This window comes from Lontra canadensis, unplaced genomic scaffold, assembly GCF_010015895.1.
Source record: "Lontra canadensis isolate GAN:19392208 unplaced genomic scaffold, GSC_riverotter_1.0 scaffold63, whole genome shotgun sequence".
NCBI lineage: Eukaryota > Metazoa > Chordata > Mammalia > Carnivora > Mustelidae > Lontra > Lontra canadensis.
The window spans coordinates 11925047-11949719 of NW_022631057.1; the positions used below are offsets into that span (position 1 = coordinate 11925047).

Below are 24673 nucleotides of genomic sequence, written 5' to 3' on the forward strand. Positions count from 1 at the left end.
TTTGTATTTGTAGGTTTGGGTGTAACCTACATGAAGCATGCTGCTTATCCTTTTTATTGACAGCTACATGGACCCTGAACACTAAAATGGAAAATAGTTTCATTTTTATACAATTATGTACATTTTCCAAAAAATGAATGAGTGCAGACTTTGTGTCTTTCTACTATCTCCTCTGGGGGAGAAGAATATTGGGTCCAAAAGGGCCAAGTTTTTAGCAACCCGGCTTCAACCTCCAAGGACTCCAGCCCCACTTTATTCCTTTCCTTTCCCTACTTCTTTGCATGACTGTTTTGTCTTCCTTCCAACCTCAGGGAGTGAGGTGTGAGTAAGAAGCTTGAGCCAAGTCCTCGATGGGGATGTAGAGTACACCTGCGATTACTGTAGGAGCTTTTCCAAGGTGGATTTGTGCAGTGGTAGATGGATGCAGGTAGGGGTGGAAGAAAGTTCCAGATTCATTGCCCCTTCCTGCCCAGAGTCTTAGAGCTCATGTTGTCCTGGTCTGGCCAGCCATCTTTGCAGAAGCCTTCAAGGGCCACAGGGCTGACAGGGCTGCATTTTTGGAACTGGGATTTGGAGCAGTTCCCTCTCGAGGGCTTTCCTTCCCCCTGCATCGTCTGGAACTAGACTATCCTTTCTGGCACTAGAAGAGAGCGGTGACACCCAGCGGGGACAAGGTCCCTGCTCATTCTTCTCTCAGTTATCCTGTGGATTATTGGAGACCCAGCTGTCCCCAAACTCAGACAAGGGAAAAAAACTGAACCCAGAAGCTGGGGTGGGGGTGGTAAGAAATGTTGGCAGACCGAGGGAGAGGTGTGAATAAAGAGAGAGGCCATTCCGGGGAACAGCGAGAGCTTGAGCTACGAACCAAAGCCAACGGTGAAACAGCCTTTGGCCTTGAGATCTCCTTGGACGGGTATGAATGAGCTACACACCACAGGGTCTGGGGGCGGGTGGTGGGGTATGACTGCTAAAGCGCTGGACTTGGGCTTTTTGCCTGGCACTGGAATTCCAGGGCTGCCCCTTAAGAGCTGTGGGATCTTGGGCAGATGACCTCTCCGAGTCCCAGCTTTCTCCCTCTTCAGTACTCTTAGCACAGGCTTTGGGCTCCAAGAGGTTTTGCCCCGAACACCTACATGACCTTGGGCAAATTACTTAATCTCTGGGCCTAAACTGCCTCATCTAGAAAATAGGAACAGTTTTCTAGTTTCTTCTTCGGAGCTGTTGTGAGGATTCAGTATGATAATGGATGGGAAGTTGACTCCATTATTGATTGAGACCATGGAACAATGGTGCACTTGGGGCCAGGTGACATGGGTTTGGATCTGCCCCCAGCTGGGTGTGTGACCCTCTGAGAACCAATTCCTCCTCTGATCGGAGGGCTGGGAATACTTTCTTCATGGAGCTCTTGCACGGCTCCGATGAAATCAGGTGTACGAAAGCACTTTGAGCAGCTCCGTAGGAAGGTGAGGGGTTATGTCTGTTCTTCAGCTCACCCTCTAACGAAGGCTAAGTTCTGAATTGGCCAAAAAAAGGAGGGTGAGGGAAGGAATGTGAATCGTAGGGGGAGGAGCAAAAAAGCTCAAATACTCCCCACACTGTGTTTCTAACTCTTTCCAGGGAGCCTAAGCTCCAAGGAAGAGCCCGTGGCCAAGGGCACGGAGGGAGGTAAGGTGAATTGGGGGTATGGGGGTTGTGAGGTGGAAAAAGGAGCCTTTGGTGTCAAACCCCAGAACGGCATGAAAGGTCTTGGGTGAGGGAAGAGGAGAGAGTCTCTCAAGTCCCAGCTCCTCGGTCTCCCTCTCTGACCCCAGCTCCCTTGTGACTCACAAAGCTCAGCTCCCAGCCTCGAGCCAAGAAAGGCTGCCTTCTAGTGCCCCTACCTGGCAGCCACTAATCGGATTCAAATCCGCTCAGGGTTGCATTCCAGAGAAAAAGGACAGGAGCGCTGCTGTGCCCTAAGGGAGCGTAGCTTGCCCCTTCCAGGCCCACCCCATGGGGCAGAGCCCCTCAAGTCAGGCTCCTCCATGCCATACCCCCCACTTCCCTCTGAGAGGTAAGAACCAGGACCTGATGCCAGGGCCAGAGCCCTGCTGGTCCCAGGCCCCACTGCAAGGCGGGATCGGGAGTGCCCTTCTCTTGGGAGCTCAGCCCACAGGATGTGCCAGCAAAATGTTTCCACAGATTAGTGCCTCCCGGGGTGGGACAGCAACAGCAGGTGGCAGAACAGGACAGGGGAGGGAGCAAAGCCCACGAAGCCCTTGGGAGGATCCCAAGGACAGAGGCTTTCTTCTCTAGCCTTCAGCCTCCAGAACCAAGAAGTTCTGGGGTTCCTGCAAAGCCCCCTGACTCAGTTTCACCTCTCAGTGACCGCTCAATGCTGCATTGCTCACTTTATTTGACCAGTTGTGGTAATTACAGTGGTCTTACAGTTTGACTAAGTTCTGCTCCAGAAATAGCATCAACTGGAGGGATGCAGGGGCAGGAGAGGAGAGATGAAGGGCCAGCTGAAAAATCCAAGGGAAGAGGGAGGACGAGAAAGGCAGTTACAGCACAAAGAAACGTATCAGTGATGGACAAGGCAGCCTGGAGAGTGTGCCCTAAATTAAACAGTTCTAGAAGATAAGACCTGGCTGAGGTTTTCCAAATCTGCATTTGTCGAGTCAGGCCTTAATAAGGAGCAGTTAAATAACCAGCATGAGACCAGCAAGCCTGGTAACTTGTAATATCGGGGCATGAAGGCAGTAAATGCTGGTTCAGCCGAGGTATGCGGATGTCTGGAGGAAGGAGGAAGTCAGGCTTGACTTCCTACCCCTTGGCCTTTTTCTTTGGTGACTCTGGAGTGAGTAAGGCAGGTGGGTGATGGATCACCAAGTGGTTTTGACCCCAAGTTTCATCAACATTAGCTTTCCCCTGGGGTTAGTCATGGCTGAGGTCAGGCACCCCAAATCCAGCTGGCTTCTTGACCTCACAGTTCATGCTGGTGGGGTGCTGGCTCCTGGTCTGCGTCAGCATTCTGGATGAACTCAAAGAGGAATTTCACCTGGGTCTCATAGGCCTGGACTGAGATTTTCTCATTGATTCCGTGGATGCTGAGCAAGAAAGTTTGGGGAAGAGAGGAGAGAGCCATGTGCTGTAGTGTGTATTACAGAGAACCCCCCCCACCCCACGTCCCCTGAAGCCACCAGCCTTTGACCCTCCAGGGGTAAGAAGTGAGGTTTCAGGAGACACAAGATCATCTCTCCAGGGTCCAGCCCCATGGCAGAGAACGGTATGGGGAATATAATAAAAATAAAATCCCAGGGAGTTCAGACTCATTTCCTGCTTGGGAATCTATGTGATAATTTCTCCTCTGAGGGGAAATTATTTTCTGAATTCTCTTTCCCTTAGGCCAGAGTCTCCTGGCCCCCACTTTACTCCCTCTCCAAAAGGAGAGGGAGGGCGACTGCCCAGGGTTGCTGTGGGGCCTCCACTTCACCTGGGAACTACCCATCAGATCTTGTGCTCATGACCTGCCTCCACACAGCGCAACACACAACCAAACCACACATGTAACTTCAAAGATAAATGTAATAGAGAGTAGCAACCTCCTCTTCCAGTTAACAAACAAAACCCACAAAGCTGTTCTTACACTCATATTCAAATATTTTCGTTCTATTGGCCTCTGACTTATGGTGGGGAAATTAAACTGGGTATGATAAGGAACAGAAAGGTAAATGGAATTCAACGACCCCCCCACCCCCCACCCAGGACTAAAAATTTGCTGAAGAACCCACCCACAAAGTAGTAATTCACACATAGTAGTTACAATTGGTGATCATGTCTTAGATTCCTATAGTGTGTTTTCTTCTGAGAATTCAAAGCATGTATCCATCTTTGACAACATACAGGTCTGGATTTCACTGAGTGGTCACTGAGAAGTCTGGAGTCTCCCTTTTTGGGGAGAAAATGAAGTCCAGAGGGTAAATACTCCTCCAAAGGGAGGAAGGAAGTGGGGGAATCAGAACCAAGGGTCCTACTTCTACCAGGTCCTTTCCAATCACCTGATTATCTCCACCCCAGAAAAACAGTGGCCAATTCCCCTACATTCTGGGGAGTGGCAAGACTCTGACAATGAGGAAAAAGTTGGCCAGTTGGGCTCAATAATGTCTTCATTTTAGTTTGTGCAAACCCTGGCTTTCCCCCATTCTGTGCACTGGCAGGAGAATGCGGTGGGGGTAGGCCAGATGTATCTCCTCTTTGGCCCTTGCCGTCCAAAGCATCTCCCTCACTCACCTACGGAAGCTCTGAGGAGTCAGGTAGAGGGGGTTGAACCGGTAGATGCCAGCAGTGAGGTTTGCATAGTGTCTGCTGTCTGTGTTGCCAATACAAATGCCTAGATGGAGAAAATCAAGAAGAATGGAGCTTTATGGGAGCCGCCAAGCCAAGGTAGATGGGGGAGGTGGGCTGACTGGGAAGTTAGGACTTCTGGGTCAATAAAAACATCACCAGGGCCCTCCAGGGAGCCTGCTGCTGTGAAATTTTGTCCTTCAGGCTACCCATTCTTAAAACCTTACTAAAACGCTCTTTCAGCCAGAAACATGGACTCTCGTCCCCACGACATGAGTGAGCTATCCCTCAAATGATCCAGACCAAAGTGTCCTCTCTCCACGATGACCAGGGAGGCCAATACCTTCATTTTATACCCTTATCTGGGCTATTTCAGAAACTGAGCTCTCTAGAAATCTAGGTATCCGTTCTTTATTGCCTCCGCTCTCTTTATACCGCCCTAGCTCCAAAAGAAACACCCTCCAGAGAGCTTTCCTGCTCTAAAGTGCAGTCCTCTTTAAGCAGAACATAATTTCCTGTTATTTTTATCCTCTGAAGGATGACTTTGTCTTCCAAGAGTCAAACTTCAGGTTAGGAAAATCCCAGGACGGTCTCCAGTGTGTTCATCTCCTGAAGATAGTGGCAGCTCACCCCACACTCCGGCTAGGGCTGGGACCTGTCCCCACTGGGAGTGGTCTCTGAGAAAAGACATTCCCCCCACTCCCCACCCCGAATCACCAATTAAAGAATGGTGGGATGATCTGAGATGTTAATTGTGTTTTATTTAATTTTCCACTCCTGGTTTCCAATGGGTAACTAGGCCCTTCAAACTCCTTGCTTTAGGGATTTCTACCAGTTGATGTCTGCCTATCTTTATTCTGTAAAGACCTAACCTTTAATGGGATTATGGTGGGTGCCCCAGAAGGGAGATGGTAGTTCAGGGAGGCTTTGAGGGCCAAGAAAGAAGAATTGGGACTAAGAGGGCCAGGATAGTGGAGACCCAGGCCTTGCTCTGTGGAAGGAGTTGGAAGAGGTGGCCGACCTCAGAGGGGATGGCTGTCTGGTATGCTCAGGGAGGTGGGGTCTTAGGTCCAGAGTCAAAGATCCCACTCCCCGAACAGGCCAGGAAATCAATGGAAATCTCCAACCTGAAGTGACTTTCTAGCTAGGCCATGGATGTCTAAGGTAACTGCTCAGGACCAGTGAACATTGGCCCAGAGACTCCCACGCCATGTTGCTTCCTAAGACCTCGAGCACTGGATTCAAAATGAGTGTGGTGGTAAAGGTGCCCCAAGACCCTAAAAGCTCCTGTAGTTGAATTGCCTGAAGAGTGGGACTTAGGGCCAGATTTAAGTTGATTAAAAACCAAGGCTGCCCTTTTCACACCTGAGGATATAGAACTTCACCGTGTGCTCCTTAAGGGGCCCGTGCCCAGCACAGAGGCGGGTCTGAGGTTTGCGCTTCGAAAATGAGGGACCTGGGGCATCTGGGTGGCTCAGTTGTTAAGTGTCCAACTCTTTTTTTTTTCTTTTTTTTTTAAAGATTTTATTTATTTATTTGACACAGAGAGAAATCACAAGTAGGCAAAGAGGCAGGCAGAGGGGGAGGGGGAAGCAGGCTCCCCACTGAGCAGAGAGCCCGGTGTGGGGCTCGATCCCAGGACCCCAGGATCATAACCTGAGCCAAAGGCAGAGGCTTTAACCCACTAAGCCACCCAGGTGCCCCAAGTGTCCAACTCTTGACTCTTACTTTTGACTCAGGTCATGATCTCAGGGTCTTGGGATTGAGTCCCACGTCAGGCTCCTAGCTCAGTACAGAGTCTGCTTGTCCCTCCCCCCCAACACCTGCTTTTGTTCTCAACTCTCTCTCTCAAATAAATTAACAAAATCTTAAAAAAAAAAAAAAGCAGATGAGGGAATCCATGATTAAACCTAGATTTTGAAAAACTGGTCTTAGCATTAGAGCATCCCCTTCCCTCGTCATGGACCGGAGATCCTCAAACTGTGGGCAGCCATCACCTGGTCCCAGGATGCCCTCAGGGGATTTGCTAAAAAGGTGGATTCCAGGGTCCTGCCCAGATCTGGTTAGCCTGAGTCTTTGGGAGTCCAGATTACCTGGACCCACTTTAATGAGTTCCCTATGGAATCCTCTTCCACTCAACCTGGGGAGCCACTGTCTCCCCAGCCTAGGTTTGGAAGGCAGGCTGGACAGCTAGGGAAGGGGCACAGAGGCACTGCTGCTGAAGGATGACTTTGTCTTCCAAGAGTCAAACCATTGAGCCAAACCAGACTGGTCTGGGCTGGGAGAGCAGAAGGGGGTTCCTGCCAATGGTATAGGCAGGGAGGCATTTCTGAGCTCTGATGCTGAGCTATTATCCTAGGATGGGCCAGAACCAGCCTCAGAGAAACCTGGCCCCTTTTGTGGCTCCTCCAGAGGAGTGTGTATATATGTGTGTGTGGGGGGGTGGGTTCTGGGCTGGGCTGATCCTGTCCTCCATGCCAGAGAGGCTGGACTAGGCTAAGCTAGGACCCAGGCATGACTGACCTAATTTATTGTTTCTGTTCTTTTCCTGTTTGCTTTCTGACTTCCACTCCGAGGGGAAAATACAGTTCCAATCTCATCACGAGGGGAGGCAGCCAGATGTTTCCAGGCTGAACAGCTGGGATGGAGGTGGGGCAGGAGACATTAGAGAGGAAAATGCTTCCCGCCCCCACCTCCCTCCAGCAACAGCTGATGAAGTCATTACCTGGGACAACAGTGCTGACTTCCGGGAAGATGGACTGTATGGTCTGGCGGAGCAGCTGGTAGCCCAAGGCCTGAGAATCAGAGGGGCTGATGGGAAGGGGGTCAAAGGCAGTCAACACATGGAACTGGACCCGGTCGTCAGCCACAATGTTCTTGACGAGGTCTAGAACCTTGAGGGAGCAAGGAGAGGGAGTGTGAGTTCATACTAGCTGCTCTCCAAGTACCACATGAACTGCAGTAAGGCAGAGCCCTGGAGCACACGGGGGAGCCCATTTCTGCACTGGGGCATCAATTTCAAGCACACCGGCTGTAGGAGATGGAAGAGTTGGGTCTTCCTGGCAAGCAATCTACAGCATGGCGGACAGAGGTTAAGTGTTCAGGGGGTTTGCCTCACAGCCACGAGGCAGGCAGGGAATTAGAAAATTAGGAAATCGTATGTCTTTCCTGTGGGCTGAGTCATGGGCCGGGTGGAATGCAGAAGACACAGCACAAAAGGGAACATGACCATCTTGAGGCAGAGTGACAGATGTGATGACCTCACTTCAACCTGGGAATCTGAGACAGTTGAGGAAAGGGTCACACACTTTTCTTCCTCCTCTCTGGGCATCCCTGCTTCCTGTTTGTAACCAACTGCACTGGAGCCAGGAAGATGAGCTCAACACAGACACAAAGTCAGGAGTTGGGGGACTGGTATTCAAGTTTTCTCTCTGCCTCCTTTCCTCAGGAAGGAACCTGAGGAAGCTCCTAGAAAATTCAGTCTGAAACAACTAGAGTTGAATCCAGCACAAGTCCTGGTCCCAGGCAGGACGTAGACCAGACCCTGAGGATCAGGTCCCATGGGAGAATGGACCGGGAGGCTGGCTTCGGGAGGCCCCCTGCCCCAGCCCACCCTGCAACCCAGGGAAAGCCACAGCACCGGTCTCATCCCATCTGATCAGCAGTTGTTTGAACTGCCTCTGCCCTAGAAAGAGGGGTGTCCCACAGCTGAGGGATCACCTGCATGGGGGGGCATTATCTCAAGAGTACCCCTTTTTATGGCACTGTCCCCTAGAATCATGCTAGGAGCTGAGTCTGGAAAGGAATGAGGGTCCTATTTCTGGTTTAGAAACCACCATTGAGCCAAACCAGACTCCCTACTGCTGGATTAGTCTGGGGGTGGTAGAGGACAATTCACTTATCAGAGCTTTTTTTTTTTTTTTGATGCCAGCACTTCTGTCCTAAATCCTCTAGTACATGAATTAGTACACAGTCCTGATGTGCCTTTAACCAACACAGAAGTTCCCAGTCATCCCCTTTAAGGTGGGTTGGGACTATGCCTAGCAAGCTCTGTCCCAAATTTTGAACATTCCTGCCCCTGGAAAGTGAAGAGCACACACAGATGGGACCCCCCCACAAGCGCCGCCACCTCCGTGAGAGGCCACAGGAGCGCCGATTCCCCACTAACTCTTAGGCAAGGTCCTGATGCAAGAGGAGCGGCCACCTCATTTCTGTGTTTTCAGGACCAGGAACGTAAAAGGCATGCGAGGGATGCTGGATACAAGAACTTGAAAAGATATGAACCAAGGGTGCCTGGGTGGCTCAGTGGGTTAAGCCTCTGCCTTTAGCTTGGGTCATGATCTCAGGGTCCTGGGATCGAGCCCCATATCGGGCTTCCTGCCCAGCGGGGAGCCTGCTTTCCCCTTCTCCCTGTCTGCCTCTCTTCCTAATTGTAATCCCTCCTTCTGTCAAATAAATAAATATATTTTAAAAAAAAGAAAAGATATGAACCAATAAAAAGAGTGGGCCTTGGCTCATGAACTTGTCCAGGATGATAGTGTCGCTGGACTGGGTTCTCTGAACCTGGTCTCTGACTTCCCAAGGATGAAGCTTTACTGCTTCCAAAGTGCCCCTGGGCTGAGGTGGTATAGAGCCGCACCCGCAAGAGGGCAGGGTGCATTAAGACAGATTCCTTGGTGGTGTGGATTCCGAGCCAGAATTTGAAGGAAGGCCATGAAATGCATGGAGAAGAGACAGTCTGGGCGGGAGAGGGCGTGCGCACAAACTGGGGAGTGACACCCAACTTGTGCCGTGGGTGTCACTTCGAGCTGTGTGACCTTGGGCGAGCTCCTTAAGCCCTTGTGAACTTAAGGGCTGACCTGGGAAGGGGGCTGTGGGCGCTACTCCATCCTGCCTTAGAGCACCTTGGTTGTGAATGTCTTCCTTACGAGGAACTCAGATGTGGCTTCCTGAGCACCTCACCCCTCTCCCTTTTTATCTTATGTATTTTATATCCTCCATGGGATACAGTACTTACAAGCCAGATCAACGGCATCTCACCTCTTTTGAAGTTCAAGGCCTGTGCCCTTGCTGCCTGGTCTCTGTTCTGCATCATGTTCCAGGGTAAATGTCACCCTGGAGGACTGATTGTCTGTTCCTACCCCACCCCACAGTCACTACTTTGTGACACAATATCCTAGGGTTTTCTTTATGGTACTTGCCTTTTAAAAAACCAACTTGGGGGGTGCCTGGGTGGCTCAGTGGGTTAAAGCCTCTGCCTTCGGCTCAGGTCATGATCCCAGGGTCCTGGGATCAAGCCCCACATCGGGCTCTCTGCCTGGCGGGAAGCCTGCTTCCTCCTCTCTCTCTACCTGCCTCTCTGCCTACTTGTGATCTCTGTCTGTCAAATAAATAAATAAAATCTTAAAAAAAAACACACCCCAACTTGGTCACGTACTTGACCACTTGCATATTGCTGTCCCTTCCCCACCAGAACATTAGTGCCATCAGGATGGGAATCTTGGCTGCCGTGCGCACCGTTCTTCCAAGTGCTTAGAAGAATGTCCAGCTCATAGCAGCCACTCAATAAACACTTGGTGAAGCAGTGAATGAAGGAAGGAAGGAATCTTCTGTGCTACACTCTAGAGAGGGGGGGCCATGACCCACCCCTTGAGAAGCTCATTACCATCCAAGGCGCCATATTCTTCCCCAACTCTCCTTCAAGTGGGGCTTCCTGCAACAGCTCCCAGTGATTTTATTTTTACTCCTTGAGGCCCACTCAGAACAAACCTTCTACAGGGCAGCCGATGACATTTCTGAAGGCTGCTCCTCACGCAGAGGTGCTGGGGACCTCTCTACACCCACAACAGTTGGAGATGGAGGACGAGGGTTCTGGCAACCGTGCATGCTCCTGCTGGATCCAGCCCAAAGCCCTGCACCCTTGGCCTTCAGACCAGCAGTGTCTGAGGATAGAACCCGATGCACGGACAAAGGGGGGATAGGGTGGGGAGGGACCAGAACAAAAGGGTGCTGTGTGCTTTCAGATGCTGGAGGCTTTCCATTCCTCACTGGGCAGGTGGGCTGGATGCGCCCAGGGATTCCAGGGATTTCATGAGATAGACCGGGAAGGAAGGCCACTCTGGTGGGAGACCAGAGAGGAGGGAAGAGTGCCAGCAGCTGGGGAGATGAAAGCCCCAGCTGGTGGAAAATAGCCCTTGGAAAGGGCATGGAGTTGGAATGAGGCTGGAAAAAAACTGGTAGAAAGAAGTTCAATGAGGGGAATTCAGTGATTTCCTGGCCCCATGATCCTCTAGGGAGAGGACAAAGGTTGGCACTTGATGAAAAGCAGCAGAGCCCAGGGCTCACACCGGTCGCAGCTTCCCCCGAAAGCTGGGTGACGCTGGGCTGGCCATCAATTCATTCCCCAACCCCCTGCAGGGAGGGGCGTGCCTTGCACCCTGCGCGAGGACGAACAAAACCCTCCAGGGTGAAGAAAGTAGGGAGAAAGGAGTGCAGAGGTCCGAGTGTGGCTGACCCTCAAGGATCTGCACCAGAGACTCAGGGACCACAACCTGCCCCTAAGCCTGCTTCATTCTGGAATGTACTAGTCATTCCATAGTTGTTGGGCTGCCTCTTGAGATGATTTTTTGAAGGATTAGATTTGCCTTTTGAACTTTTTTTTAGCTCAACCTGCTGTTTAAATAAGCTAGCCTTTCCTGCAGATGCCAAACATTCTGCGCAATGGCTACTCAAGCCTGTAACTTTCAGGTCACATGTCACTTCCCCGGGGAAGCCTTGCCTGACCCCATGCGAGGTCTGGTTCCCTGTTACGTTCTCCACTAGCACCTGGTCCCTCTTCGTCATGGCACTCATCACAGCTTGCATTTACGCACGATTTTAATCATTTTTAAATTGATGTTTCCAGAAGGCCACTCACTGTCAGGCTCTGTCCTCAATCCTCTTTACTTCTAATTTTATACATCCTTCCTGTGGGTTTTTATTGACTCTAGAGGTTTCATTTATGTTAGTAACACTCCAGCCTGTATCTCTAGTTTATTCTATCTCCAGATCCGAGGTATTTATAATTGCCGAGTTATAATTTATAAGCTTCTCACGCTTCTCAAACTTCTCAACCATTATACTTCTCGCCCAACATGCTCTACTTCCTGAACTCTCCATCTTGGTTAAAGGCATCAGCCCCTGGCCCACAATGCAGGTTAAAACCCTCGGAGCATCCTGCCTTCCTGTCTCCCCTTACCCATGACACACGACATTCTGCTGAACTCGGCCTTCTCTGTCCCATCACCGCCACTCCATCTGCTGCCTGAGAGGCTGTCACAGCTTCCCAACTGTCCCTTCCTCCATGCCCACCTCCTCTGCATTGCCACCGGCACCGTCTCCCCAGAAGCACATCCGAGGACATCAGGACCCTGTTTGAAGACCTCTGACAGGTCCCTCTGTCTGTGGCACACAACATCCTGCGCCCCACGCTCCATTTTCACCACTTGCCACTTCTGCCCAGGCTGTCGTCCTCTTCATCCCTACTTTACTTTAGCCGGAGTCTGAATGCCTGGCTTCTAGCTAAGTCCTACTTGTCTTTTATATGGTAGCTCACATGTCTTCTATATGGTAGCACTATTTCTACTGGTCAGGAAGCACTTTCTAGACCCTCAGAGACAGTGACAGTCCCCTTCTCTGCACCGGTCCTTCAGGAATTTGTTCATCCCAAATCACTCTGGTCCTGGTCTGGTGTGGTGATTGTGGAGCTAGACCTTAGATGCGTCACCTTGGGTATGTCACTTACTTGATCTGTGCCTCAGTTTCCCTGTTAAATAAGGATGACCGTAGGGTGGTCATGGACATTAAACGAGTATGCACATACCTTAGAACAGTGTCACGTACCAAGCAAGCCTGCGGGATATTTCTGCTACTATTGTTATCATTCATCAGACTCCAAGCTCCCCCCGACCAGAGGTCTCCTATCCTAGCCACCTTCCTGGAAGCCTCCAGAGAAGGCTGAACAGATGCTATTGGATAAACCAACCAAGGTTGGTTGAAAAATGGTGGCTGGCCAGCCCTGGGACGGCAGCTACACCCCCATCCTGAGCACCAAACATCCCTGATACTGAACCAGTGGCTGGGAGCAGAAGTCACACACCTCCTGGACAGTCTGTGCAGGGTCAATCCGGAAGTTGACCATGGCCTGGGCCACTGGGGGGATGACATTCACCTGGAGAGAGAACCACAAACCCTGGCCTGAGCCACACGTGCCTCCCACCCAGGAAAGGCCAACTACCACCAGTAGAGAAAGAGGAAGCTGATTTGATAAAGGCACAGGGCTCCATTTTCCGTCGGCCCCTTGTCTTCCTAGGGCTGCTGACAAGTGAGCTAGAGAGGTGTCTCTGTGTTAGGCCAGACCTCCACGCTTCTTGGTCGTGGGGTGGGGGGGTCACAGAGAGCTGCTCAGTCCAAGACTGTTTTCTCTGAGGCCACGCAGACCTCGCTCTCCTGGCCCCATGCAGCATCATGGGCTGTCTCCCACACATGCTCTCTTCCCAGGGTGCCTGGGCTGTCCCTGCAACAGCTAATGGTCGCTCAGGACAGGGCGCCCCGAGCCACTGCAGGCCCCCATCACGCTGTGCCTGATCCCCAAAGGCGGCAATGATGGTGGTTTCCCACGTCTAACTGCAAAATGTGACTCTGTTCTCTGCCTGCCCAGGAAGAACCCAAGACTAACTGGAAAAGAGAACTGGGCTCTGAGTGGATTTTTTCCTCAGAGGCCATGAGAGAACAGACTCCCCGACTCTGAATCTTTCTTTGAACTGCTGTGGTGCAAAAAATCACTAGAGTAGGGGCAGGAGAGCTGGGCTGTTATAAATTAGCCATGGGATTTTGCGTAATTATAACTTGTTTGTGCCTCTGTTACCCAAATGCCAACTGGGGCAGCGGTACCAGGAGGGCTGTGAGCAGATGAAAAGGAATAACAAATGTGACAGTATTCTGGACGGATAAAATGGCATTCACACACAAGGACACGGTATTACGATTTCGGGGAATACTCTAGGCACGCTGGTAAAGACAGCTCGGGTCCAGCGGACACACTGGACACTCCAGTCAGTGATGCTAGGAGGTCAGTGAAGTGCCATTCATTGGGGACCAGAGCTCCACGAGGCCACCCGGTAAGCTAGGGGTATGGCGCTCCCTAAAACAGTGCTGGTGGGACTGGTAGTAACTGGGACAGTCTCACCTTTCTCAAGACTGCAGGAAGGTCTAGGCCCAGGCTACCCAGGGTGGCTGTGGCTTGTTCCTTGAAACAGACACACCCCTTCGTGGCCAACCCAACTAGAAGTAGACCAAAAGCAGTTCTTGGAAACGAAAAATCCATCAAAGTCATCATTCACTCGAAGTTTATCTCCATGAGTGAATTTCTCCTAGAACTGAGGTCCTTTCAGATTACCCAGTATTTAGTGTGTTTTAGGAAATGACTAATATATGCCTTTAGGCGTTGTATACATCACAAAAGTTATTGTAGACTTTGTAAGTAGTAGGTGAGTTTCTCTCTTTTGACTCAGAATAGCACGAGGGTAAAATAATTAATCATGCATTAAATCTGTTGGCAGGATCAAACCTTTCCAAGGATGGTGAAGAATAACCAAAAGACCCTTGATGGTAGAAAAGTTAGAACCTTTAGTCTGCCTGACCAAAACGCTAGGTAAATATTTAACATGCTGAATGAGTATCCTTCACAGAAACTCCCAATAACTTCCCTTCAAACCAGTATCATGGCTGTTTTTTTTTTTTTTTTTGAAGGGGTACAGACCCAAGGAACCTGAGAGGGGCCACAGACACCCCCTAAAATACACATATACAAAATCTGGCCAGCAATTTCAGAAGGTTTGTGGCCCTCAGCTACAACATTTGTTTTTGAAGATTACCCAACCGGTACCACTGTGTAGTTCAGCCCTGGGCCTTCCTAGTATTCGAACTGCAATCAGAGGAGGAAAAAGGGGCAGGAGACAAAGCCAAAGGTTGGAGAGGTGGGTGGACAGTGAGGAAAAGGTGTAGGGGAGGATCCAGGAGATGTTACCTTGACTCCTGCGTTGAACATGGTGAGGGCCGCGGTGGTCCTGACCAGAGCGTTGGTTATGTAATTCCTCTCCATATACCTAAAGCAAAAGGACTAAGGTCAGACATTAGGAAGAACTGTCCAATGTGGAGAAAGAATGGGTTAGAAGATTACCCACTTTCCTGACTCTTGGAGATCTTTAAGACTAGGAGGGACATCCTATGTGTGAATTAGATGTAGTTCTGGTGGCGAAGGGATGATTAATCAGGCCCTGTTAAGCCAAGAAGAGGGGACTGGGTAGGGGGTAGGTCTGGGCTGGAGGATAAGAAAGAAGGAAAGATAAAACTTTACCTGCTTACAAGCGGCCCAAATAGCCATAGGTTGCTCAAGATAATATTGGCAGGGAAGGGGAACTGAAAGGGAAAGAACCAGATCAGTGGGATTTCAGAGGAGTCAGCATAACGGGGTCCCTATACCCGAGGCCTGGGTCTCTCCCTCCTTTAGATCTGCCTTGAGGGCCCTCAGCGGTAGCCTTGAGTGAGGATGAGTGGGAACCAGCTCCCAAAGTGTGCCTGGGTGTGCCAAGTCTTAGGGTCTCAGATGAGCACTGACACCCCTGGGAAGAGTCAGATCCTTGTGTCTTGGCTCGGCCTCTGGCTGAAAACAGGTGAGCACGTGCACAGCGCTGATCAGCAGTGGGCCCCTCTACTACTCTGGAAGCTACATTTCTGCCACCCTTTCTTCCTCTTCCACAGCCAACCAGGAATGTGGGAGATGCCTTTTCCCACCTCGTGGGCCAGTTGCTGCAGTGTCATTTTCAGTGGCCCCCTTCCAAACATGTTCGGCATTGGTGTCTGCTCCAGGCTGGAAGAGAAATGGAATTCTCAAGACTTCCCCAACCCCAGTTAAAGGTCTGCGATCTGAAGGCAAGAAGGAGGGAGACAGGATTTTTCAACAGGTCTGGCCAGGAGGTGTTGTCCCGTTCACCTGTCACCTCCACCGATCCACCTGTTTGGAGACCTCAACACCCAAACGGGACACTTCGAGTCCATTAGCAGAAGCTGTCCCTGTCCGGCAAGTCCAAGCAGGTACCCCGACTCTCATGACACCTATCACACTGCAGCAGAATTCTCAGTCTCTGCGGCTACCTGTGAGTTCCCTGAGGAAAGGGATGGTCTGTTCCTGGGCACAGAGCCTTAAACATTGGTCATCAGTTTCATCTTTAACTGAAGTAATATACTTCTTCCCACTTTGCTAAGAACACCCAAGCTTTGTTGTGACAGACCCTGCTGTGCTCACCCACGTCCTGCTGCCCTTAGGTCCTTCCCTGGCTTTTACTGCTAGCTCCTGCTTGCAATATGCGTAGATTCTTTTCTGACCTCTAATCCCTGCTTGGGTACTGGTGCCTCTGTCCTCCCCTCAGCCCTCTTCGTGGCTTCTCAGCCCAGCTCCACGGGGCAGGAAGCTTAGCCTCTTCCAACTCACAGTGGGAAAGTACCAGGTCTTCCATCCCGAGTGCGGCTAGGGAGTGGAGCCCGTGCTGCTTACCGGCTGACAGCGGCTGCGAGGACGCCGATGGCGGTCTCCTTTGGGGGAGCTGAGGAGTGGCCTGGACTCATGTTTACTTGCAGCCTGAGGTTAACTGAACCCTTCTCTGAGACCCCAATCCTGCAGGAGAGAATCGGAGAGGGACTTCCTGACTTCCTCCCACCCTGAATTATCCCATGGGCCCAGAGGTCTGCCTGCACAGTGATCTGGTGGTCTAGGAGATTGGCTTCATGCTGCCTAAAAAAACCAACCCTAGAGGAGAAGAAAGGGAAAGGGGAAACCCAAACCTGGTGGGCATTCAGGAGCAGAGGAGTAAAATAAGGAGTTGCCTCAGTATGACTTATGGACACAAGGCTGGGGTCATCTGAAGGGGGGGTGAGAATACCTTCCAAAGTAGGGGTGGGCAGGGGTATAGCTCGGTGGTAGAGCATTTGACTGCAAAGTAGGGGTGGGGTACTTTACTCACATAGCAAAGGGCTTCTTGAGGTGGGGAATGAAACCATCCAAGATGAAGTTACCCTCGTCCACAATGAAGGCTAGCTTGACACCCCTTGCCTGTAGCAGGGCTGAGATCTTCTGAGCCCCGTTATGTCCTGACACCTGCAGACATTGAACCCATGGCCACAGTCCTTTGCAGCCAGACCTCCAGTAGCCAGTGGAGACACATTCAACATAGTTGGGGGCTCTAGAACCATCCTGCCCAGTCTCTTCCTGGGGAAGGGGTGGGGGCAAGGGGCCTAGACAATCCTGCTTCACTAGACCCTGGAATATCACAGCTGGACAGCCAGACCACCCTCATTTCATAGATGAAGAGACTGGGACCCACAGAATGGGGTTACTGGCTCAGGGTCAATGTAGGTGACATCACTGGAAACAAAATACTGATTCCTTGCTCCCTGTTGGTTCTCTTTCTGTCACACCCATGTTTCTCAAGGTGTCACTGATGGAACACCTACCTGCCTTAGACATTACCAGGGAGTTTGTTAAAAAATTCAGCGCTATGCCTATCACTAAATGAAAGAAGCTGATCTGAAAAGGCTGTATCCTGGATGAGTCCAACTATAGGCCAGTCTGGAAAAGGCAAAACTATGGAGACAGTAAGAAAAAAAAAAATCAGTGGTTTCCACGACTTGCAGGAGGGAGAGAGGGATAAATAGGGGGAGCACAGAGGATTTCTAGGGCAGTGACACTACTCCGTATGACACTATAATGGTGGACCCATGTCACTGTTGGACCAAGCCAACAGAATGGACACCAAGAGTAAACCCCAGTGTAAACTAGGGCTTTGGGTAATTATGATGTAATCAGTGTAGGTTCATCACTTGTATCAAATACCCCTCCGCTGGAGATGCAGACAATGGGGGAGGCTATAAGGGAAGTCTCTGTACCTTCTCAGTTTTGCTGTGAATCTAAAACTGCTCTGAAAAATAAAGCCTTTTAAAACCAAATTCAGATCTATGGCCCAGGGTGTGGGAATCTGTACTTGGGTCCAGGGCCTTAGACCATCCTGGCACAAAGATACCCAGAGAAGCTGGCAAAAACCCCACACCATATTCTGGAGACCCTGCCGCTGGGGAGCAAACTGGCCTAGAGTGAAACTCCCTCCCCCCTCCCCCCCCCAAACAGAGGTTCTCGAGATGGTTTACAGGGTGAGGAGGCTTTACCTCTTCATCATGGCCCAGAGCAATGAAGAAAGATCTTCGGGGGATGTAGTTTCTGTTCAGCAGGAGTTCCAGGGCCTGTAAGATCGCCTGGGGGTGGGGAGAAGCAGAAGGGAAGAGGGAGAATCAGGGCATCGGTGACATGCAGCTGCCTTCATCAGGCCTGCTGGGGCTGGCATCAGACACTCTCTTTAAAGAGAACACATTCAAGGGGCCCAGTGGGAGGGAGGTGAGGAAGCTTAGCTCCTTTCCTAGCAGGAGGGAAGCATACATGTATCAATTCGCAGCTGAAAGGGTCCCTGGAGATCATCTACTCCAGTCCTTGTTTCACAGTTGAGAAATCAAGACCCAGAAAAGGACAGTGACCAAGCGATGGCTGGAACCCAGGTCGCCTGGAGCCAAGGTTCTTTCCACTATAACCTCCTGCATCCCAGGGGTCAGCAGAGCGTGCCCAACCTGGGGGACTCTTTAGGGCCCCCAGGCAGAGGGAACAAAGCATTTCAGACCATCAGAGAGTTCTTGTTGTCCACTGTGCCTCGGCCATGGATGAAACCATCACGCTCCAAGCCGGAGAACGGGGGCACCTCCCAGCCTTCGTCGGGGGCGGGCACCACGTCACTGTGCGCCATCAGCATGTAGGGCTGCAAGCTGGGGTCTGAGCCTCGGACAGTGAGCAGGTGACTATAGTCTCCTATGACTTCATGCTGAATAAAGCTGGTTTTGAAAATGGTCGGAAAGACTAGGGACAAAGGGATGAAAAGCAGGGAGAGAGAAAGTCAGATTTAACACTTTCCTTTGGATTTCCTACCATTTCATAGAAGATGTCTGCCCGGGGCCCCCCTTTTTAAAAATGTGCAGCGTCCTGTAGGAAGCCTTCCGGAACAAAGCCAGTGGGATTCCTGATGTGCCTGGTCGCTCTCTAAAATTCCTCTTCCTCATATTTTAATGTGCCACTACTATGCAGTAATGGGCATATCAAGATTCTGTCGTGGTGACAGCTGACAGAGGAAGATCTGGTTTGGTGTGACTCACAATGTTATCACAAGTATATGCTACCGGGCTATGAAGACGAGGAGTGTGTTAAATTTTAAATACAGCAGTCCCCAATATCCAAATTACTTGGAACCAAACATGACTTTTATATTAAAAAGAAAAAGAGAAAGGCCTTTTTTTACTTGAAAAATAGTATTCCTACTGCATGTATCATATGGAGAGAAGACTGCTCTGTCTAGCACAAGGCCACACTCCTGTGTGCCGGTGTGGATTTCTGAGGGTCGGTTACTCGGGTTGCAGACGATGTTAGAGAGGGGGTACTCACTATACACCTGGGCCGACTCCTCCCAGCTCTGATAACTTTGGAGGGGCTGTTTTTTCCCTTTGACTTAGGAAGAGTGCCTCACTACTCTCCAGGAGCTTTCCACATGGCGACTGGGGAGTTCCAAGCCTCCTTTTTCTTCTTGACCCATCCCTTCTTCCGCTCACATCGGGGTGAGGGACCGATAGGGCAGCTCAAAGTTGCCGAGGGCCTCGAAACTCAGAAATCAGTCAGTAAAGAATCCGGGGAAGGGCCCAGGTGGATGGAGTGTGTACATAGGTGTGTAGGTGTGTGTATGGAGGTAGGGGTGGGAAGAACCTGGGGTAGAGTTTCTAGAAACTTGCACGGGAAGAAGGAATGCCTAGTCCTACCTTTTTTTTCCTTTTTTAATCTGAGTATAGTGACACAAATGTCCCTCTGTTTTAGGTATGCGACATACTGTATACATTGCAAGTGTAGCTACTGTCTGTCCCGACACGTGGCTGTTAGACTAGGACCGACTATATTCCTTACCCTGTGCCTTTTATTCCCTTTCTTTGTCCCACCTGTTGATTACATCGTATTTACTGACCCTAACATATTCAGGGCAAAGATCGGAAGAGTTCAAACTCCAACCCAACAGCAACGTGCTTTAGTTTTTCAAAGGCCAAACAAAGCTTTAGTCTCTACTCTGCATTCGGACTCCCGGGGCACTTCTATTCCTCCCCACTGTGTGTAAACTCAAAATAGGCCCAGAGCAATTTGACTGTCCTCTGGTCAGTAACAAAAGACACTTCTTCATCACCTTATTAAAACACTGTCTGCCGTTCTGCACCCCCCCCCCCCCCCCCCCCGCCGCCCCTTTCCACAGCTTGCGGCAGACCTGTGTGAATGTATTCTCCAAACTGAGCCAGGGCTGTTGTGTTCAAGTTCTCGGGGCTGAAGGACACTGTTGGAATCTGGATGGCACCTGTCGGGGCAGATAGAGATGGGAGATTACGGATGATAACAACCAGTGGTTTTCCCATAGCTCTCTGTGCAGAGAGGACAGAACAGTCCTATGGGGTATTTTCTCTAATGCAAAGGTGGGAAAACAAGTTAGAGGGGTTAGGTGAGCTACTCAGGACTGTCCTGAAATAAGCAGCAGAACTGGGATTTAAACTCAGATCTTTAAGGCTTTTTAGACTAATATATATATATATATATTTAATTTATTTGACAGAGAAAGAGTATGTGCACGAGCGGGGGGAGGAGCCGGGGTGAGGGGCCTGTTTCTCCCTCTGCCTGCCGCTCCCCCACTTGTGCTCTCTCCCTTTTCTCTGTGACAAAAAAAATGGTGTGCTGACTATATTCATAGTTGCTTGGATTTACCCAAAAGGTCTCCAGGATACAAAGGAAGCTAATGCAAGTAGCTACCTCTGCGTATTTGTGGGGGCAAGAAAATGGTGGTGGCTGGTGGGAAACAGGGCCACAAAGACAGGGTGGGACTGAGACACCCCCTCCCCACCCCGGATCTCTTACATTATTTTGGGTTTTAACTATGTGAACGTATTACCTATCCAGAAATAAAGGAAACATTTTTTAATTGGCAAAAAAAGATATGTATGTGTGTGTGTGTGTGTGTGTGTGTGTGTGTAGTATTCAGTCACAAAAAGTGAAATCTTGCCATTTGTGACAGGACAGATGGACCTAGAGGGTATTATTCTAAGCGAGAAAGACAAACACCGTATGATTTTACTCCTATGTGGAATCTGAAGGAAGGAAAGAGAGAAAGAAAGAAATTAAACAAATAATCAAATTAAAACAAACATAAATACAGAGAACAGACTAGGGGGTTTCTAGAGGGGATCAACCATGTGTGATGGATGGGAACTAGACCTGTGGTGGTGATCATTTTTCATTGTATACAGATGTCAAATTACAAAGCTGTACACCTGACATTTTATAATAATAATAATAAAGAGTTAAAAAAAAGGAAAATAAAGTCCAAGATGGGAGGTGGGTAGTGGTAGGTGGACAGGAGTAGGTTTTGTGGATCCTGACCCTAAGTGGGAAGCTGCTATAAATTGCTTCTAAGCCTCACTCTGCCTCTGAAACCATCATCCCTCCAATGAACCGGAGAAGCCCACTATCCTGGATCCCTATATGAGAGAGGCTTTGTGTGCAGAAAGCAGATTTATTCCTCATGGACTGGCTCACCCAGAGTCTCACTGATCTTTCAACCAAGGCCAGCATTCTGGGCACATGAAGGAAGGTGTGGACTTAGGGGCCCCTGGGTGGCTCAGTGGGTTAAGCCTCTGCCTTCGGCTCAGGTCAGGATCTCAGGGTCCTGAGATTGCTCAGCAGGGAGCCTGCTTCCCCCTCTCTGCCCACTTGTGATCTGTCAAATAAATAAATAAAATCTTTAAAAAAAAAAAAAAAGGAAGGTGTGGATTTAGAAACTCCTCTACTCCTCAGTCCTTAATCATTTCATCCACTTTACCCAAATGTGTCAGGTCTTAAATTGCTACTAGGTTTATCCCTTCCAGGCCTGAAGCCTTTACACTTTGATCCATTATTACACGAAACACCTGTGGGAGGGGAATGCAGTAAGGGAGGACGTATTGAGTAGCTATCCCAAAACACAGTGGGAAGAACAAACACACCCAGGCACACAGTGCATTTATCAAGGGAGGGCCTCTGAAAGATATGCTTCCCTGTCAGTTTTGCTAAAGATCCACCCTGCATCACAGCCAACCACATATCCCACATAAGGATATGTAGGCCATATAGCCACGTGGTTATAAGGTCCCTACTTTGGGTTCTTTAAATAAGGAAGCTTTTGCTTTCTTCTAGGTGAAAAAGACTTGGGGTGAGCAGCTGCCCCCCCGGCTTTCAGAGAACTCACTATTTGTGCTGCTCTGCCTCCAAACCAACCGTTCAGGCACATGGACAACTTATCTTCAATCACGGGGGTTAGCTCTGGGTCCCTGCATCTGCCTGCATGTGTTTATGTAGGCAGTTTCTTTTAATCCATTATTTAATGAAAGGGAAAAGACTAGAGCTAAGCCCAGTGGTGAGGGTTTCATTATCCCCTAGGATCTAGCTCTCCACAGAACCTTTCCTCTTTTCTCCTGGAAAATGCAGACTGAGAAGGCAAATGAGTTTTTAACCTTGGTTTGAGGTCTAGGGGAGACATGTCTGTTAATTTGGAGAGGAAATCTGGAACATCTCACACCCCAGAGCTTCGGAGTCCTTCCGAGCTGGATGGATCCTACAAGCTAGAGATGTTATCACACCCTGCTCGCTCCTTGCCCTGGAGTCTCTGGGGAAGGTCATTTAATTGACCTAAGCTTCAATTTCCCTCCACTGTAGATAAGATTAAGATAATTTAGTTTTAAATCATAGAGATTTCACAGAAGTGAAAACTTTCTAAGGTTAAAAGTATGAAGAAAAGGGGCGCCTGGGCGGCTCAGTGGTTTAAGCCTCTGCTTTCGGCTCAGGTCATGATCTCGGGGTCCTGGGAGCCCCGCGTCAGGCTCTCTGCTCAGCAGGGAGCCTGCTTCCCTTCCTCTCTCTCTGCCTGCCTCTCTGCGTACTTGTGGTCTCTGTCAAATAAATAAATAAAATCTTAAAAAAAAAAAGTACGAAGAAAAGCTATTGCAATACTGAGGAAAAGCAGGGGGTGGGCTGGGTGATGGGCAAGGCAGCAGGGGCGATGGTGGAAGCTGGGGAAGATTCCGGACAAGGCAGGGAACACCGGAGTCCCCCAGACGCCAGATCTGGGGCAAGAGTGGCGTCCCCAAGGCAAGAGTGGCGTCCCCAAGGCAAGAGTGGCGTCCCCAAGCCCCGGCACGAGGTGCTGGGACTCGGGGCTAGTGCTGGTCTGGGGAGTGTGGTGGCGCTCCAGTTCTAGTAATGGACCCTCTGCGGAGGGCCTGGGGCGGCACGGGTTGGCCCCAGGAGAGAGGGACCCGCATCTGGGCGAAGCTGGCTGCAGGGGACCAGGCTCACCTTTCAGCGCTTCCTTCATCGCTAAGCGCTCGCCTAGGCTGAACTGAGAAGGGATTTGCGGTGCCTTCTGATGCTTCTGGTCCTTCAGGCCCTGCGATCTGGAGACTGTGGAGGTACCTAGCAGCAGCAGAGCCGCCAAAGCCGGCAGGCAAACACACTGCGGAACCATGCTTCCCTCCGCTCTGCAACTGGAGTTTGCGCTTCAACTACCAAGACGGAGATTGTCGTCCTGTCACTGCTCCAATTCCCGCAATTGCCTTAGCCCCACCCTATCCCCAGATCTGACCAATCGTCGCTTGCCCGGGGCTGAGGAACAACCAATCGACGGGACGGCTCCGCCCAGGTGCGCAGGGCCTTTTGGGAGTGGTGGTTTCTCGGTCAGGGGCCGGCAGAAGTAGGGCAGAGGTGAGGGCCCCAGGTCAACGGTAGGTCTGATGCGCCCTTGATCTTCTGCTTTGAAGTTCTCGGAAATCCCTTGCTATATGACAAGCCAGTTAAAGGGGGAAACGCAAAATAAAATCAGCAAAGCGTGTCAGACCTTAATCTGCTTCTCACTTCTGAAGTTTAGAACTTGATTACCAAGCCCCTGGATGGGGTGGGGGTGGTCCTGGCTTTATTTATTATTGGGCCCCCGGCTTTATTTAACCTGAAATTGAAACAGTATTCCTCTATCTATAGATGTGGCTTTGAATCAGCTCAAAGGGCTTGCCCCTGTTTAGAATTCGCTGGAAGTGTTTTAGATATTAATGTAAACACTGCATTTTTGCAACTCTAGGCAAATATATGAAGACTGAAGGATTTTGAGAAAGATTGTGTTTTAATAATTTTGATGTATTTAATAAACTGAAATTTTAATAGCTGTTCACAGTAAAGGATCATTTGGGGGAAAAAAAGAAAAGAAAATTAGGACACAGAATAAAATTAGATTTATGGGAGCCAGAAGAAAACATTCCTTTCATATCCCTTGATGCAATTTAATCTGCCACCAGTCACATATTTTAGAATTCTCTAGAAAAAAAATCAACAGTAGGGCTGCATAGCTACTCATGCCCAAAGCTGCAAATTCACACTCCTGGTGTCTGCCAAAGCTCAGAGAGGGAGTGCTTTGTTCCCTTTCAGGAATCCTACTTAAAGTAATAATAACAACAACAACAACAACAACAACAATAATTCCAAACAAAAGACTACAATCATATATTTACTTTTCAATAGCAATCTAAAAAACAGTATTATGAAACATTTCACACATACCGAAAGGTATAAAGAATAATATAATGAACATTTCTGTATTTACCACCCAGCTTAAGATCTAGAATATTAAAAATAGAGTTGAAGTGAGTTTTTAAAAGTATAAATAGTGGGGGTGCCTGGTATTGCCCTGGGTCATTAATTCAGGGTTGTGGGATGGAGCCCTAGGCCTATTGGGGTATCTGCTTGGGACTCTCCCTCTCCTTTTGTCCCTCCCCTTAAAATAAATAAATAAATCTTTTAAAAAATGTGAACATTGGCAGAATTTTTATACAAAGTGGCTTAATTTCTACCAAACTTCAAAAACATTTTTAATAAGATTTTTATATATTTGAGAGAGAGATCACAGAGGTAGAGGGGGAAAAGCAAGCTTCCTGCTGAAGGCAGAGCTGGACGCAGGGTTCCATCACAGGACACTTACCCAACTGAGCCACCCAGGCACCCCCAAACTTCAAAATTTTTATGATTTTAAGATTAGTACACATTTAGGCCCTTGAGAATTATTTGGAGAATACAAGGAAATATAAAGAAAACAAATCATGCTTCTTACACAGTTAG

General features: G+C 49.6%; 1 protein-coding gene across 1 annotated transcript; it reads right to left on the minus strand.

The window, feature by feature from the left end:
• Positions 1-2810: 2810 nt before the first annotated feature.
• PM20D1 (peptidase M20 domain containing 1) lies at positions 2811-23060 on the minus strand. Its single transcript, XM_032878457.1, has 13 exons — positions 22868-23060; positions 19758-19844; positions 18087-18319; positions 17584-17670; positions 16386-16519; positions 15920-16039; positions 15160-15235; positions 14723-14784; positions 14393-14471; positions 12464-12535; positions 7052-7220; positions 4273-4372; positions 2811-3089 (listed from the first exon to the last, which is right to left on the minus strand). Exons 1-13 carry the CDS (start codon positions 23034-23036, stop codon positions 2966-2968), a joined length of 1512 nt encoding a protein of 503 aa, XP_032734348.1. The 5' UTR covers positions 23037-23060; the 3' UTR covers positions 2811-2965.
• Between the last annotated feature and the right edge of the window lie 1613 nt (positions 23061-24673).